The sequence below is a fragment of the Triticum aestivum genome, chromosome 7D, assembly GCF_018294505.1.
Source record: "Triticum aestivum cultivar Chinese Spring chromosome 7D, IWGSC CS RefSeq v2.1, whole genome shotgun sequence".
Taxonomy (NCBI): domain Eukaryota; kingdom Viridiplantae; phylum Streptophyta; class Magnoliopsida; order Poales; family Poaceae; genus Triticum; species Triticum aestivum.
The window spans coordinates 113,424,493-113,442,010 of NC_057814.1; the positions used below are offsets into that span (position 1 = coordinate 113,424,493).

Genomic DNA, 17,518 nt, shown 5'->3' on the forward strand with positions numbered 1-17,518 from the left:
CTGATGTTGTCGGGCACGGACGCGGGGTCCGCCGACTGATGCTGTCGAGCGCGGACGCGGAGTCCGCCGACTGATGATGTCGATAAAAGCCGGCTGCGGGCTACAGCCGGCATGGCTTGCTTCCAGTGGGGGCGCGCCAGCGCACCCACTGGGTGTAGCCTTTGAGCCTCCGAGCGAGGGGGGGGGGCTTCCCACGTAAATGATCATGCAAAAGTCAAAGTTAGTCCGCGCAAATATATCAAATATTTGCTTTTAGCATTGCAAGTTTTATGCAGAGAGTGCCGACTCGGTTTCGTCCGAGCCCCCTATAATCTTTTTCATGTTTCCTCCACTCTTTGGCTTCTGCTCTCGCTTGCCGGACAGCCGCGCTGCGGTCTGTGGCTGAGAATGGGCCGCGGAGTGGAGTGTACAGTACTCAGACTCTGGGAGCAGATTCGACCGAGCAGATACTTATAAAGCAAACGGCCGGGTCGCCCGAACCATTTTTCTTCCCGGACGTTTTTCACGTGGGTGGCCTCCAGCGTTTGCTCTTGCTTACCGGACAGCCGCCCTGCGGTCTGTAGCCAAGACAAAAGTGAGGCTTCAATATCGTGCATGCTACTAAGCCGTTTGCAGGAACGAACGTCTCAGGCCATTCGACCAGCCTTCGAGCCAACTCTGGCTGGCGCCGAGGCGAACAGTGGTGCAACTATAATAAAGGCGGAGGTGGTACCCGAGCGTCGCTCAGGGTTATCCGTGTTTGTGTGGTGCAAAATCATGCGGGTGAGGAGCTCACATTGCTTTTGGCGCGGTCGGGTGGAGATGATCTCCGGCAGGCGGCCCGAGCCTCCGGGCGCTCGAGGGATGCCCAGCCGGTCAGGCCCATCCGACCAGGCGGCGGAACGGGAGGCGGCCTAGCCGGCCCTCCAGCCGGCTATGCAGCCGCTCATGCAGGAGGATGCGCAGCTGGCCGTGCATGTACGCACGTACTTTGTACGTAATTTTTTTCATCCGGCTGAGTAGCCGGACGCAATATTCTCTCTCTCTCTTTTCTTTTTAGAGCCGGCCTGAAGACTTTTCTTCAGCCGGCTAGCAGGCAGTCGGCCTCTCTTTTTTTCTCTTTCTCTATTTATTTCTTGCAGCAGCCGGCAGGAAGGAGCCAGAGCCACAACCAGCCACAGGCGGAGGATGCCAGCGCGCGAGTGCGTGGCAAGAGGCGGGTGAGGGCAAGCGGGGGCGGGGCGATGCAGCCGGTTGCGGAGGTGCTTGGGAGCGGGGGCCGGAGCCGGCAAGGAGCACGGCAGGCAGACCGGCGCATCAGGCGGGCGCGGGAGCCGGCCTGGGATGGTGCGCGGAGGCGGACCCGGCTAGCGGCGAGCCGAAGGCGGCGAACGGCGGGGCCGACACGCGAGAGGTGCAGCACCAGGCGCGGCTGGACGGCCGCAGGGGAGCCGAAGGCGGGGCGCGCGCAGCAGGCGGGCGCGGGAGCCGAACTGGGGAGTCACCGGGGCGCGGGGAGGAGGTGCGCGTAGGCGGTAGGAGGTAGCAGCAGAGGCAGTGGCTCCGCAGCGCCAGCAGGGGAACTGCAGGCGTCGGCACGCGCAACAGCAGCGCGAGCAGCGCCAGCCACAGGCGCGCGCGGGAGGAGCTGGAGCACGCTAGCAGAGGCAGCGGCGTCGGCGGAGCGGAGCCAGGCGCGACCGGCCGGCCGGAGCGGCGGCGGAGCGCAGACGTCGGGGGCGCTCGGGAGAGGATGGACGGCGAGGCGGCGCTGTTAGCAGATGGCGAGGCGAACGGAGTTGCAAGCCAGAGCAACGGCGAGGCTTACGCAGCCGGTGAGCCTGAGGCGCGCGCACAAGCTGAGCTAGTACGAATGCTGCTGCTGAATCCATTGGGTTCGCTAGCTAGCTATGCACGAACGCGTGTATACACAGGGACCGAGCGCTACAGGAGAGACGGTAACGCCGCGGCGGAGGCGATGAAGAAAAAAGGGTCCCTCCCGGAAAGCGGTTCCAACAGCAGCTTGCCCCATGGTGTGCGTCAACTGTCAAAGTATTCTCGCGTCAGTCCGCAGGGGTATCACGAGTCGACAGATGCCACGGGGTGGCTTGAGGTGGGAGCAAGACTGTCGTGGAATATCCGGGGACAGGTATGCAAGTAGCACGCGCTAATTTACCCAGGTTCGGGACTGTCCGGAAAGACAATACCCCTACTCTTGTATGTTTAAATATATAGTGTACATGTCTAGCAATACCAAGTTGCTCCTGAAGCTGTATCTGGGATCAGTGCCATAGACATCTGACTTTGTATATGCGGGTGGCCAGATGGCCATACAGGCTCTTGTGGCCGTGGGAGTTCATCCTCCTGGATGGATGGATGTGCGGGACACGGAGTAATTGCGCTAGAGCTCATATGCTCGCGATATCAGGTGCGTCCGTGCAGGCATTGGGATGTGGACTAATTTTTTATACGATGCCTGTTGGATTGTGGGAAAATGCGTGGGGTAAGATAATACGTATGCGTCAGAGCTGTGAGGTGGGCCAAGTTATGGGCGCCCGTCAACCTGTGACGGACTGAGCCGTGGGTCAGAACCGCTAGAATCTATGTGATCCGTGGCCCAGAAAGTTTACTTTCCGTCACAGGACGCCAGATTCGTCTTGAATGCAAACCCTGGCTCCTCTGCCTCAGCGCCGCAGAGGGGAGAGGGAGCGAGAAGAAGAACAGGCGACCCGACGCGCCATGGAGTTCCTAATGCAGCCAGTCCACAGGTATGCCGTTTTGATCCGATTTCTTCCAGCGTACAGCACGATTTGAAGTTTGTGCGGCAGACTGCTTAGTTTTCTCTGCTTTGGATGGCACAGACCCACTATTTTTGAGGAGGTCGGGAAGAGCCTGGTGCCGGAAGGTTCGCCGGCATTTGGGACAAGGCGAACGGCGGTTGAGGTGGTGCTGCACGAGGGAATAGTTTTGAGCGGGGACGAGCGGGTCTGCCCGGCGTCAGGAGCGGCGACGTTGAGTGGCCAAGGACGAATCTGTAGTGGTGCGCCGGCGGCGGCTATGAGCGGCAAAGGACGAATATGCAGCGTGGTGCAGGCGGCAGTGGTGAGAAAGTACAGCTCGCCTCCCACGTCTGAGCTGTCCACGGGAAAATGAATCCCCAGGCTCCTGATTGGAATAAGAGGCGAGGGGAATTGAGTATACATTTTTAGCAGCATTAGTACTAAATTCAGACGTGGTTTGTTTACTGGTGGAAAATGATTGTTTGATACGAATTGCTCTGGTTGCTGGTTAGTTTGTACTATTAGTTTGATCTATGAGCCCCATATCAATGCATGGTGTCCTTTGGATTTAGAGTGAAAGCTTACTGCTACTACTCTGAAGAATTTGAAGTACTGAACTTTCAGGATGACTATGGCCATGCATTGATTGTTTACAATTTTCAAGCTAGTAATCCATCGTTTTATGTATCAGTTACTGTAGTTTCAGATGCAAATTTTTTGACTGCTGGATTAAAATGATTGACGCAACCATGTGTGATCAGTTATCAGGTTGCGGATTGGTGCTGCTGGCCCCAACAGGCACCTTGCACTACCTGTGTAAGCACGTTCGAGAAGGCAGTGGGGGTGTCCACGGAAAAGCCGACGGCAGATAATGTAATCATTCAAGTGCTGGGTACTGGTACCTTTGACTCGCTTGGAGAAGCATATGATTTGTACAACTTGTATTCTTGGGAGGAAAGGATTTGGTATAAGATATGGGAAAAGCTAGTTAAATGTGGAGAGGGTGAAGTGCATGCAGGAAATTGTCTGCCGGTGTTCGGTGAGGAAATCTATGTCTGATATTAATGTGTATGCTCGTAGAATTAGACGAAGATTATGTCAAGCATACGATTTCTGAACACAATCTTTATGTTTACAGGGGGAAAGCTGGTGTGGAGAACACAAGGTCCCTTCGGTGTGAATGCCCAGCGTTGATAAGGCTATTAGCCTGTTACGGACTAACCACTCACTTTCACTAAATTTCGGTGAGACTATCCACTGGCCGTCCCAAAAGCACATTGATGTGTACAACAGGGACCTGATAAAACAGTTGCGGTAGAATAATGTCAACCTTGCTAAGGTGTATAGCATAGTAGGTAGTATTTTTGGATCGATGAAAAATGTGTCATTTGTAAAGAGGTCTTTGCGTAATCTGTGCGGATGTAAGGAAAGCAATGGAGGTCTTTGCAGAAACTACAACTACATCATGAATGAGCCCTGTGAAGTGTGAGTAGATTCCTCATCCTTTCATAAAAATTGATGACATGTTTCTGTGTTGGTTTCATAATTATGGAGCATCTGATAACAAGTAAAAACAACATGTGATGCAGGGAGGACAGATGGGTCATGCTTGACCACTATTACAGGGAATACAATGGTCTGTACCTTGAACGACGACTGGAAGAGGTGAATTTTGAGTTGGGAAACGATAAGCATAGTATGTACTCCTGTATTGCAAAAAAACAATTGTAGCACAAGTGATTGCAAAACGAGTTGGCTTATCTGAGAAGCAGATTGCTTACAAAGTGACCTCGACGAAAGGGAACAAGGGTGAGCTACCAAGCTTCATGATCGAGGAAGTGTTGTTCTGAACTCTGAAGGTGGTGATCAGTTGTGTTGATTGACTATGAGTACTATAACGAAGACAATGAGGTAGTAATTAGGTCTTCCGCATTTTGGTGGAGTTGTTACTTAGCTCGGGAGTGCTCCCAATACCCACTTGGTTAAGTGCAAAAAAGTGTCGAGGACTAGTGGCATGTATTTTGTGTTCGTACCTTGTTGTCAACCGAGGTACGGACTAGTAGGCAATCAAATTAGGAGAATGTTAGCTTCCATCCCAGCTGTTGTGGCAAGGAAGTGCATGAAATCCCAGTTCTATTTTGCCCAGCGTGTAAGCAGTCACTTCTAATTTACATTTGTGGCTTATGTGTGAAAACAAAGAATATGTGTTCTCTCTGCCTGTGTTGAACCTGTGGCATGTATTCCAGAAAAAAAATGTGCTGCGTTCCAGAAATGCTTGATGTATTGGATGCCCCGGGGGCAGGGGGGTCGGGAGGGCTCTGGGTTTCAGATAGCAATGCTGTAATTGCAGAACAATGAATGGGAAAGCGATAGACAACATAGCGGTGTGGAGGAATAATTGGGGAGCCGATACAAAACATATAGGTAACATGGTTGCAGCCTCTGGTTTCCATTTCCGAAAATGATCAAATGTGACATGAAAACAAAGGTAACCACGCACAAGGACTGAAAAAGAATGAAATAGGAAGTGGGAGCTTGATAGGCGCCATAGATCGCACGTTCATAGATGAGCTCAACATGCTTCATAAAAAGAAAGGATGAAGAAAAATAGTAAGTCGAAGCAGAAATAGTTGTCGTTCATGATATTATCATTGATATTTACAAAAGTCAGTCTGGCACATAACGATTAGAAGGCAGATAGCGGCAAGTGTCTGATGATCAGTCTAACGCAAATGGCGCTGTTGCAGGCCCCTTCCTAGTTGTTGAACACAGAATCAGATGCCACGCATTGTGCGCAAGTGCAGAGAAGTTGCCCTGAAGCTTCAAGCACACTCATGGAGGGCGTCCTTCTTTGTTTTGGAGACGTTGTGCTGTGCAATTATGTGTATCCACGTGTCAAGTGCGAATAAATATCTAGTTGTGGAGTTTAAGAATGTGAAGGTGACTACAACAAGGATGTAGAAAGAGTTGACCTTTGTAAGCTGAAGCTTAAGCTTTTCTCCATCGAAGTGACAAGCGATGTGGATCATGCATGTCCCTGTCTCGGCTCTGGAAATGTGGCACAGGACATAGTGTGTGAGATATTGCCGAAAACACATGGAGGCCGGGATGCGGGGTCTTACAGTATGAAGATGGCATCAGTGGTTGGATTGTGCTTGACGCCCCAATTTTCCTTGCTTCGTCGGCCATCCAGCATAGAATTCGTTCAAACATGAAAACAATGCATTGTGCAACTCCCAGTCTGTGCCCTGATCTCGTTCCTTGGTCGGATGACTATTAGAAATTTTCGTGTACAGTGGGTCAAAAACATTTGTTATTTTTGTCACCATGTCAATTGTCAAAGATTCGCACCATCCAGCCCTCTGGGCGTGGCACTGGAATAATGAACTGCAAGTAGGAAAGATAATTGGGCAACAGTTGTAAGGTGCTACGGATTGAGGATCGGCTGGTCCAGTAAACATCTAAGTGCACAGCTACGTACCATTTGGGATGATGTAATGTCATACTTCATCGGCCGCCGTCATCGGCCGCCGTGTCCCCCTCGCAGCTTCCTTCGTCAGACACCTCCCTGGGAAGAAAGGAACGGTAAGACTGAGCAATCATGGATGTGGAAACAGGTTTCCGTCAGTCGTAGGACAACTGAATATTCCAATAATTTTGGCAAAAGTACTTAGTGCACAGTCAAGCATATAGCCATGATGGATAACAAAATGTTGCAGAGAAATGGATGCCTAGCAAACAAAGGTAGCAGAAAAATGGTTTAGCAAGTTCTGGTGAGAAAATGCTTGGTTGACCAATAATTGTTTGATCAGATCTTTCTAGTTGTAAATGCATTAGACGATCTCGCTAGTGCACATCCAGCTATACAAATGCGGAAAGGCTTGATTGTAACTGTTGCAGGAATCTCTGGCACTAAAAATGGTGGTAATGCGAGAGAAAACTTTTAAAATAATAATACAAGTCTCTAAAACAGTAGATCTTACTCCTGATTACAAATCTAATTAGATGTGGTGAAGCAGGTGAGTTGAAATGATGACTGAAGGTACTGGATGATCACTTGCCGAAAAGTACAGTTCCTCACAGTGACACCCATCATCGCATAGTAAGGTTGGTAATTAAACGGAAGGAACAGTACTCATGACTGGCAGCAGTAGTATTTTATTACTGAAAACCATGCTAACACGAGAGCACAGGCAGAAATAAGAACCATCACGGCTAAAAGGGCTGAGCGCTTAGTACCAAAACCTAATTGGGTTACATAGGTTCGTAGTACATCTTGCACGCTGCCACCTGGATCTTTTTAACTAGGAAGAAAGCCTAATTGTTGTGTTGCCCGAAAATCAGAACCAACAACGCTATGACAAGCAGCAGGTTGGTGCGGCCAGGAGCACCAAAATGCGGTGGGCGTCAGACGAGCAGCACGGCGAAGAACCACGGTGAGTGGGTGACTGCTGAACCTGTGGTTGGGGATGTACATGTGCGGCTTGGTGGTCGATCTGTGTTCCGCCAGGGAAAGCATTGCCCCCGGCGAGATCTGTGCTGGAGAGACGAGGCTGGATGCACGGAGAGCGGCTGCTGCAATCCGTACCCCTGGGAGAGGAGAGGCCATGGCGACTTAGCTCCGGCAGGTCAGTGTCGTTGGATCTCATGAAGCCACATAGTCAAGCCTGCGGTGATGGTGGAAATGAAAGTAAATCTAGGATTGGAAGAGAAATCATACATATTTGTTTACGCACTTGTTGAACCGGACTCCGACCGTGAGACGAAGGTGACGTCCTTGCCACCGCAATGCGGACAAGGGATGAGCGGAAGCGTCTCCCCATGGTGGTGCGAGGAAGAAGCTGAGAGGACATGGCCGCCGATCTGGTTTCTTGCGAGGTTGGACGGGATAAGGAGAGAGGAGGAGCAGGAAGGATCCAGAGATGGGTGTTGGTGAGACAGTAATAAGATGGGGAGGGTGGCCGTTAAGGTATGAAGCCCGAGCCGTGGCACAGAACACAGCCGCCCCGTCTGAGCCGGTTCGAGCGCGACGGCGACAGTGGCATCACGTGGGGTAGGTAGGTGGGCCTTGACACAGACATAGACAAGATATACAATTAGGAATACATATGAATATACGAAGTGCGTTGCGAATCTTGACGCCACGGAATGGCTGAGATATCCAGTGCATGTGAGCTCGAGCTCAGATTAGCACTTTCGGGATGTGCGCCCATATATATAGGCTTGGGTAGCTTACTTTCTAAGCTAGGTAGTGGCATGGTGGGCAGGCGGGTATGGGGCACCATGCCCATGAGATTGTGTGTGCGTGATGTGCATGCCTCTTTGTCTCTGGTGCACTTTATAAAACAGTGCCCAGGGACAAGTACACTGTAGATGATGTCGCCACTACTATTCATCAACAGTACACCGCTGCGAGGTATGGTCGTCTCGTCCGTGTCGTGTCCGATGGGACGCGTAGTTGACTTCACGTAGCAGGCCGACTCGAGCAGCCGGACGGAGAGCAGGCCGGGCAGCCGGGTGGCGGGCCGGCCCGGGTAGTCAGACAGGGGGTCGTCTGAGGCGGCCTGAGCAGTTGGACTGAGGGGCTTCCTAGCCCCGATGTCTTGAAATATTGTCTCGCTGTCTTCGGGGTATACGTGGTCAATTACCCTGACACGAATATTGCTATTTGCTCCGGTAGTAACCGATATATTTTTAGATGTCTAATATTCAGTTGTGTGAATATATTCAGTGCAATAGATAATATTTCGTATTATATGTGGATGTCAAATATTTAGGTCTGTCATTTTTTTGGTTGGTACGGTACTATTTGTAATCTCTACTCCTAATGGAGCAGTTGGTAGTCTCCGCCGGTCAATTTTCGTCCCACCACTTTTGTCCGGTTTTTTCCTTAGGTTTTTTTGGTTCCGTCCACCACCTCCCCTCCGCTGGTTTTACCGTCGCGACAGAACCAATCCCTCGCTAGCCCTACCTCGTCTCCCATCTCCAGTCGCAGCCGCCGCCGCCGCACCCCAATCCAACCCCGCCGCCGGCGATCTCCTCGCCCCCCTGCGCCGCCGCCCCCAACCTTCTATTCCTCTCCCAAGGGAAGGGAAGGGAAGGCAAGGGAAGGGAAGGGAGAGGGAGCACCCAAATCCACGGCGGCATCAGCGCGTCGTCGTCGACCTGATCCGCGTCCGTCCTCGAGGGAGGTCGGCCATGGAGGTCCGACCCGGCCCGGCAGTAGCCATGGACGGACGGAGATGCTCCAATCCCTACCCTCAAGGACGACGCCTCAACCTTCAAGGACGCGCGCCGGCGACCGCGGATCTCCGGTGACGGCTATGGTGAGTGTGTACCTGCGGACGTTCTTCCTCGAATTCATCATCTCCCCCTGCTCGTGATTTCTTCCTTGGTTTATTTTCTTTTGTGTGCAGGACGACTGCCCCGGATCTGGACGCACGACCTGCAGCTGCAACAGCAGCTGGACGACCGAACGCACGAGCCCTCCCTCCCTCCCTCATGGCTCTGCTTCCTCCCCTCCGTCACCGCCGAGGACCAGCTCGCCGCTCTCGCCGCCGTCGCCCGCGCCTGCGCCGGGCTCGTGGCCGCGCGGACCGCGCCCCTCTGCGCCGTGCTCCAGGACCGCTTGAGAAACCGCCGCCGATCTCGTCGCTACGATCCGCTTGAGGAGCCGCCGCCGATCTCGTCGCTACGATCCGCTTGAGGAGCCGCCGCCGATCCCCATCCAGGTCACAGCCGGTATAGACGTTCTGGCGCCAAGATCGGCTATAGTCGGAAATAGGTATTATATGTACTCCTTTTTCCTCCTTTTTCTAAAATTAACTATTTGGAACAGGAGCTGCCACATCTGCAAGATCAGTATCCTGAAATTCACAAATCAGCAATAGCAAGATCAGCTACACAGGATCAATTGACAAATCAGCAGATCTAGGTGAGCTACTCCATTTTGACTATGGTTGTAACAGTGTCAACAGTATGAGTAATTTGACATCTGTGATTTACTCCATCTGCTACTGTACTTTAGTTTAGTTTACTTATTAATCAAAAATCTTAAAGGAGTACTCCAATTCATCGTTAAAACAGTTTATGCAAGCACTAAAGGAACAGTTTCAGTTAATTCTAATTAACTAGGAAAGTTTCAGCTAATTTAAAAAGGAAAAGTTTTAGTTAATTTTAATTAAAAGAAGAGAAGAGAAGAGAATAGCAGAGCAAGCAATGCTACTGCTCCAAGCTAATCTGACTGCAGATCAGAAACTACTGCAAGCAGCTCCATGAAAAGGAGTATTTTGGCACTCAACTGCAGAATACACAAATCTCTACAGCAAGCTACTCCAAGCAGTACACCAACTAATGTCACTTCAAGCAGTACTACACCAACTAAGGTCACTTAAAGCAGTAGTACACCAAGATACAAATACTGATGTTACTTAAAGCAGTAATCTCTTCAGTTAACTATAGCTACAAATACTGCAAGCTACTGCCAATGACCAAGTACTAACACCAAGCTACACCAAGTACTGTATGAGTACCATTGAACTACTCCAATAAGAACTACTAGATCATTGAACTACTCCACGGTGCAGTAATATAAATTCAGTTAAGTGCTTTAAATTTCGTCAAATTTGATTAATGGAAAAGATTCACCTAGCAAGGTTTATTTGACATGGAGTAGTTTATTTGATAGGAGTAAACACTAGCAATATTTGACAGTAAAAGCAATATTGAATGGAGTAAACATTAGCACTAATTGAAATGAGTAAACACTAGCAATATTGACATGGAGTAGTTTATTTGACACTAGCATTACTGCTGATAATAGCAACATTAATACATGGAGTAGTTTATTTGACAGGAGTAAACAATAGTAACAGGGTGTGTGGTCAAGGGGGTGTGTGTGCTCAGACAAGAAGAGAGCAAGCAAGCAAGCAGTTAACTGAAACTGAAAAAGGGTGTGTGTGCTCAGACAAGGAGGAGAATTCAGAGAAGAGAAATTAACTGTAATTCAAGCAAAAGCAACAGGCAAGCACTGCTGCAAAATTCAGCACAATCAGTTGATTTTTGCTTGCTTTGTCTGCACTTCAAAATTCAGCACAATCAGTAGGCAGTACTGCATAATTTTAAAAGGATTTGAATCCGTCTGTACTTCACCTAAAATTCACCTAAGAGCTACTGCAAGCAGGTCTACTTGCTTTTGGGGTGTTCTTGCACAAACTGTTTGTCTGCAATGCCACATAAGCATGTGTGCTAAACCTGTCTGTCTAAAGCAAGCAAACACCAAACAATTTGTCAGCTAAATCTGTCTGCTCCAATCTGTTTGTTGAAGTCTACTTGCACAAATCCGTCTGCTGCTGCTTGCTCCAAGAACAAGAAGAGAAGAGAAGAGCAGTAATCTTGCACAAATCTGTCTGCTACTGCTTGCACAAATCTCTACAAGGTCTACTGCTCCAAGCAAGCAAGCAGCGCAAGAGAAGATCTGAAGATGACAGGAGAAGGGGAAAAGGAGACCTTTTTAATCCGGCGAGCTCCTTGCTGAGCTCCTCCACCCGCATCTTTGCCTTGAGCGCGTAGCCATCCGCGGACACGGGGTCTCCGCGTTTCCACCCTGGCGGCACCCAGTACGGGTCGACGCGGATCTCCCGGCGCAGGGCCGCGAGCTCGTCCGGCTCGAGCCAGTACTCCATGGCGCCGTCGGCGTTGTGGCAGCGGCAGATGCGCTCGGCCTCCTCCATGGCGCCATCGGTGTGCTTGAGGATGTGGTCCAGCCACACCACCGCGACGGCCTCCTCCCTATCTCCCGCATCCACCGCCTCCGTCGCCAGATCCAGAGCAGGCGCATCAAAGCTTGACCTCGGATGTGGGGTGCGAGTGGACGACGGGTGTGAGTGGAGGCGGGAGAAAGACAGCGGTGACGGGGAGAGCTGGTGGCCGCCTGGCCGGCGAGGTGGGCGAGGTGGTGGCCGGCGAGGTGGCAGTACAGAGGCGATGGGGAGAAGAGAGGCGACGACTGAGTGGCGAACAGAGGCGAGCGAGTGGCGAACAGAGGCGGCGCGTGGGTAAAAATGGAAAGTTCAGAAAATTCGTAACGTAACAGAACTTGTACAGGATTTCTCCAGCGACAAGTATTCCGGAACAGAGGGAGTAGTTTATACACAGTTCATACAACATTGCATGTTCACACAGCCAACAGTGTGCTATCCATTGATGTGTTATCCATTAACGCCTCTCTGTCAGACCTCATGTGTCGCCCCCCTCCATTCATCCATGCATGAGTATCAGTTTCATGGGTTAATTTATCACTGCATATTATTAATTGTGCTTCTGTTTTTGCCTCTTGCCAGCAAGCACGACAATAACAAGTTTAGAGCCATCAGTTTCTCAGTACCCTGTTGGTTTCAGTGTTAAATGGCCACAAGTTTATTGATCTAAATATGTAAATCTTTCTTGTTTTGTTTTCATTTTCATGCGCTACTCTATTAGGAATAACAACTAAAAAACATTGAAAGTTGGATTTGATTTCCTTCCCAACACAAGCAACAAATATAATAAATGTCTCGCATCCTTAACTCCGGCAAAATATTAATTGACTGACACAATGGATCTGTCTATTAATCAAGAGTGTATTACTAAAACTACAGATTGATTGTTTTTTAGTTATGCAGCATATAGTATTCTCCCCAGTTCTGCTAGATTGGATTGTTAGTTCATGTACTTTGGTAAATCATTTTGGAAATTTTGATTAGGAAACTAATTTGTGTTCATGTTGGTTTATCTATGCTCCTTTGTCATTGATGCGCCTACTGTACTGTAATTATTTAGTTCCTCCGCTTATAGGATGATCTCAGGTTTAGTAGTGATATAAAAAATACATTTCTGCGTTTTCCCTCTGCAGCTGTGTTGCTACGTCACTTTCTGTTCCTTATGGTCTGCCACTATTTGACGTCCTTTTTGTGCTCAAACATTTCTCGTTGTTCCTTGCATGATCCAAATGAGCTTGGTTACGTACAAAATTATTGTGGAGGGTCTCAGGTAATCGTTGCTGTTGAAGATTACGCCCTGGTCATGATTTTCATTTTCAAACTTGCCATTCATCAGAGGTGATTTCTCTTGCCCCTTCATCGGTTAATTCCTTTTGCTTGGCGGACTGATTCACAACTTGAGTGGATCCCTGTGGAATTCTACAATGGGATGTGTTTTTATTATGTATGTAGGTTTTGGATGGAGTGCACTCATGCATTATATTGGAGTAGGAACCTGGCGAGGAGGAGGATACCATGGGGAGGCGAACCTGGTAAAATAGGGGTGAAAGTAGAATATAGGTATGTTATCCGTGGCAAGAACTTGGTGGATTGTTTTCCATTTAGTTGTGTTCATTACTGAAAAAATGGTATATCGTTTTTTGTTCTTTGCAAATTAAATTATCAATCCATAACATTTTTGTCATTCACAAAATAAATTATCTGTGTAGAAGTCTATATGAGCATTAACTAGAAGGCCACGATATATTTCTTAGTGTACTATGTGGAATGTTTGCCCCTGAACTGGCCCTCTGTTCCAACTAAAAAAAATGACCCCTTGTTGTGTTTTATTTTTGTACGTAAAATGGTATTTTTAAAATTTTGTTGCCAGTCCACCATTTGCCAGTGAATTAGGGCTGCATTTTAGATTAGAAACATGAAGTAACTATGACGTCCACCGCATGAAGCCAGATTGAATCTAATGAAGGAAATGTGGGTAATCATGTTCTACATATACTATTAAAGGGCAATTCGTATATCGTTTTGTTCATTTCATCGTTCCATCCCTCCTTGAATTGACTTTACCCACGATCTTTTCCCTTTTCATTTCCTTTTATTGAGGAAAGACTGTAGGTTCGTGTTTTCCTTATCGAGGACACTGTGAAGGCTTCTAATGCAGTTTTACAAGAAGCATCTATGGAGCTAATTCAGAGGTTAGGTAGTGCTTGTCATGTTTTTTCATTTTTAACCACTGTTCAAGATATCTTCCGATATTTCTGATAAATCGGCCGATTTATCGCTTACCGTTGTCTGACCGATAAGATAAATCGGTCGATAAATCAACTGATATGTCGATAAATCGCCCGATATGCCGATAAACTGGTTGATTTACCCCTTATCATGGGTCAAGGGTCGACCGATAAGTTCCCGATAACGATATCCCCAACATTGTTTTTAACTATGGTGTCTAGGATGAAATGACCCTTAGTTGTGATTCCATTTTTTGTATGTAAAATTATATTTTTTAAATTTTGTATTCAGTCTGCCACTTGCCAATGAATTAGGGCTGCATTCACTAGTAGAAAACTAGGCTTTGGTCACAGGGCAATATTCACATTAGTCCCGGTCCAGTCACGAACCGGGACTAATGTGAGCATTGGTCCCGGTTCGTGCGGCCAGGGGCCTGCCGGGCCTCGTGGGGGCATTGGTCCCGTTTCGTCCGGACCCGTTGGTCCCGGTTGGTGGGACAAACCGGGACCAATGGGCCACGCTCCTGGCCCACCACCCTTTAGCCCCGGTTCCTACCACAAACCGGGACTAAAGGGCTGGTCCTAGTTGCGGCCAGTGTTCCCACCTCGCCAACCGAAGGGCGCTCACACCAGTTTATAAGCCCGTCCCTCTATGCCTTGTTGAGCTTCTCTTAAAGTGAAAATAGATGCCCTTATACAGGGAATTTGACCTAAATTCACAGTAAATTTCATAGAAATTTATTATGAATTTAGGTTGAATTTTCTCTATAAGCGCATCTATGTTTATTTTTTTATATTTATAAAATAAATAAACCTTAATAAAATAAATAAAACTAAATAAACCTTAATAAAATAAAATAAACTATAGTAACTACAATAAATAAACCTTAATAAATTAAGTAAAAATAGCAGCAGTAAAATAAATAAAAATAGCAGCAGTAAAATAAATAAAATAAAATAATTAAAGTAAAATACATAAGTAATTAGAAATAAAATAAATAAGTTTTTTGTTGTAAGTAGAAACAAAACAAAACAAATAAAGCAAAAGAGAAAAAAAACAGAGGAAAAAAATTATGCCACCTACTGGGCCACCACGGCCTGAATACGACTAGAAACCCATCCATGGGCCAGGATTCAGGCCCGCAGAAGGCCCAGTAGGCCCCACAGGCAAAGAGAACAGTTAGGCCCGAAAGCCTGCAGTTGAGAGGAGTTCGAGAGGGTGGGCGCAGCAGCGCTTATAAACCACTCTCGAGCTCTCTCAACTAGCGAGGTGGGACTAAACTTTTGACGCGGGGCAGCACAAGGCCTTTGGTCCCGGTTGGTGCCACCAACCGGGACTAAAGGGGGCATTGGTCCCGGTTCGTGGCACCAACCGGGACCAAAGGCCTTTAGTCCCGGTTGGTGCCACGAACCGGGACCAAAGAGTGCCCTATATATACCCCATCGCCACAGCAGAGCACTCCACAGTGCTCTGTTTTTTCTGGCCGGCGAGGGGAGGGCATTTGGGTGCTCTAGCTCACCTCCTATGCACATGAGGTGTTCGATGAAATGTCTGAGCCACACTACTTAATCTTTCTCCTCTCGAAACTCGACCTCCGAGCTCCATTTTCCCCGAGATTTGTCTAGGTTTAGTGGTCCGTCACGTCCCGTTCCCGTCTTCACCGCCGTCGATCGCCCGCGCCGATCTCGTCGCCAGCACCACCGTGGTGAGCCTCTTGTTCTTATCTTCTTTCTGAAAGGAAAAAAATCTTACTTTAGATAGTTACTTGTCTAATTTTGTTACTTTTATTATTCCTTCTTATTACATAGTGCGATGGTTTTGGTATCCGCCCCCGTCGGCCCTCGTCCTGTCTATGATTCAGATGTGCTATATATATTATCTTTTTATAACTATTTGGTTCATTTATTGTTTATGACAAATATGCCGACCAACGTGACATAGATTTTATTTATCTAGGAGGTGGTTGAACCGGAAATTCCAACCGACCTATTGTCGAGAGGTTAAATTTAGTTGAAGAAGCAAACAATTAGTTGAAGGAAAAATAAAAAAAATTGAGGAGGAGAAGATGATATTGGAGTTGCATGTTGCGGATGTCGTCGATGATCACAAGATCAAGATGGATGCAATGCGCTTGAAGATTAGAAAGATTAGAAAATATGCCATTCATACCGAGGCTTGGTATCATTATGCCGTTGGATCAATTGTTACCTTGGTTGCGATTATGATCGCATTTGTTTTCGCATTGAAATGTTTTACATAGTTTCAATGTATGGTTTAATTAATTAGATGCTCTGGAGAGCTATATATATGTTGTTAGATGAGAACTATGTATGTACTTTTGTTTAATGTGATGATGAACTTATATTAATCTGGTCACTTAATTATCTATTCATGATGTTCTGTAATGGTTTTCGACACACTTAATTATATATAATGCACGCAGATGAACCGGCAATGGATGTACGGTGACAGACACACCTTCGAGTACATTACGGGCGTGCATGATTTTCTCGAAGTGGCTGAGGCAAACAAGCAGAATGGTTTTATGTGTTGTCCATGCCCTACATGTGGGAATACGAAGTCTTACTCTGACCGAAAAATCCTTCACACCCACCTGCTTTACAAGGGTTTCATGCCACACTATAATGTTTGGACGAGGCACGGAGAAATAGGGGTTATGATGGAAGACGGCGAAGAAGAAGAGGACGATGACAACTATGTGCCCCCTGAATACGGTGATGCTGCAACGGGGGAAGCTGCTAAAGATCAAGAGGAACCAGACGATGTGCCCAATGATGCTGCAACGGGGGAAGCTGCTGAAGATCAAGAGGAACCAGTGCCCGATGATGATGATCTCCGCCGGGTCATTGTCGATGCAAGGACGCAATGCGAAAGTCAAAAGGAGAAGCTGAAGTTCGATCGCATGTTAGAGGATCACAAAAGAAGGGTTTTACCCCAATTGCGAAGATGGCAACACAAAGCTCGGTACCGTAATGGAATTGCTGCAGTGGAAGGCAAAGAATGCTGTGTCTGGCAAAGGATTTGAGAAGCTATTGAAAATATTGAAGAAGAAGCTTCCAAAGGATAACGAATTGCCCGACAGTACATACGCAGCAAAGAAGGTCGTATGCCCTCTAGGATTGGAGGTGCAGAAGATACATGCATGCCCTAATGACTGCATCCTCTACCGCGGTGCGTACAAGGATCTGAACGCATGCCCGATATGCGGTGCATTGCGGTATAAGATCAGACGAGATGACCCTGGTGATGTTGACGGCGAGCCCCCCAGGAAGAGGGTTCCTGCGAAGGTGATGTGGTATGCTCCTATAATACCACGGTTGAAACGTCTGTTCAGAAACGAAGAGCATGCCAAGTTGATGTGATGGCACAGTGAGGACCGTAAGAAAGACGGGAAGTTGAGAGCACCCGCTGACGGGTCGCAGTGGAGAAAAATCGAGAGAAAGTACTGGGCTGAGTTTGCAGCTGACCCAAGGAACGTATGGTTTGGTTTAAGCGCGGATGGCATTAATCCTTTCGGGGAGCAGAGCAGCAATCACAGCACCTGGCCCGTGACTCTATGTATGTATAACCTTCCTCCTTGGATGTGCATGAAGCGGAAGTTCATTATGATGCCAGTTCTCATCCAAGGCCCTAAGCAACCCGGCAACGACATTGATGTGTACCTAAGGCCATTAGTTGCAGAACTTTTACAGCTGTGGAATGGAAACGGTGTACGTACGTGGGATGAGCACAAACAGGAGGAATTTAACC

The 17,518-nt window shown here is 48.1% G+C and overlaps 2 protein-coding genes and 2 long non-coding RNA genes across 12 annotated transcripts; 2 read left to right on the forward strand and 2 right to left on the reverse strand.

Moving 5' to 3' along the window:
- The first annotated feature begins 2,428 nt into the window (after nt 1-2,428).
- LOC123168818 (uncharacterized) lies at nt 2,429-4,412 on the forward strand. 3 transcript variants are annotated; one of them, XR_006484519.1, is made up of 5 exons: nt 2,431-2,747; nt 2,841-3,089; nt 3,528-3,798; nt 3,898-4,244; nt 4,349-4,412. XR_006484519.1 is itself a non-coding variant. In XM_044586685.1 (2 exons), the coding sequence occupies exons 1-2, from the start codon at nt 2,641-2,643 to the stop codon at nt 3,130-3,132; spliced, it is 399 nt and encodes a 132-aa protein (XP_044442620.1). In that variant the 5' UTR covers nt 2,429-2,640; the 3' UTR covers nt 3,133-3,291. The 3 variants fall into 3 exon arrangements, 1 of the variants encoding a protein (XP_044442620.1); XR_006484518.1 differs by having other exon boundaries at nt 2,841-3,081; nt 3,521-3,798; XM_044586685.1 differs by lacking the exons at nt 3,528-3,798; nt 3,898-4,244; nt 4,349-4,412 and having other exon boundaries at nt 2,429-2,747; nt 2,841-3,291.
- Nucleotides 4,413-5,370: 958 nt separating this feature from the next.
- Nucleotides 5,371-7,786, reverse strand: LOC123168820 (uncharacterized). Of its 6 annotated transcripts, none has more exons than XR_006484523.1 (6): nt 7,516-7,786; nt 7,235-7,426; nt 6,241-6,327; nt 5,882-6,146; nt 5,732-5,807; nt 5,371-5,629 (listed from the first exon to the last, which is right to left on the reverse strand). It is a non-coding gene; the product is annotated as an uncharacterized lncRNA (long non-coding RNA). The 6 variants fall into 6 exon arrangements; XR_006484524.1 differs by having other exon boundaries at nt 7,235-7,349; nt 7,496-7,786; XR_006484521.1 differs by having other exon boundaries at nt 7,496-7,786.
- A 915-nt stretch (nt 7,787-8,701) lies between these two features.
- On the forward strand, nt 8,702-15,789 carry LOC123168821 (uncharacterized). Of its 2 annotated transcripts, XR_006484526.1 has the most exons (6): nt 8,702-9,085; nt 9,176-9,500; nt 9,598-12,856; nt 12,971-13,078; nt 13,624-13,710; nt 15,704-15,789. It is a non-coding gene; the product is annotated as an uncharacterized lncRNA (long non-coding RNA). The 2 variants fall into 2 exon arrangements; XR_006484527.1 differs by lacking the exon at nt 15,704-15,789 and having other exon boundaries at nt 9,176-9,490; nt 13,624-13,996.
- On the reverse strand, nt 9,455-11,491 carry LOC123168819 (protein AMEIOTIC 1 homolog). Its single transcript, XM_044586686.1, has 2 exons — nt 11,268-11,491; nt 9,455-9,625 (listed from the first exon to the last, which is right to left on the reverse strand). Exons 1-2 carry the CDS (start codon nt 11,489-11,491, stop codon nt 9,547-9,549), a joined length of 303 nt encoding a protein of 100 aa, XP_044442621.1. The 3' UTR covers nt 9,455-9,546.
- Nucleotides 15,790-17,518: the final 1,729 nt, after the last annotated feature.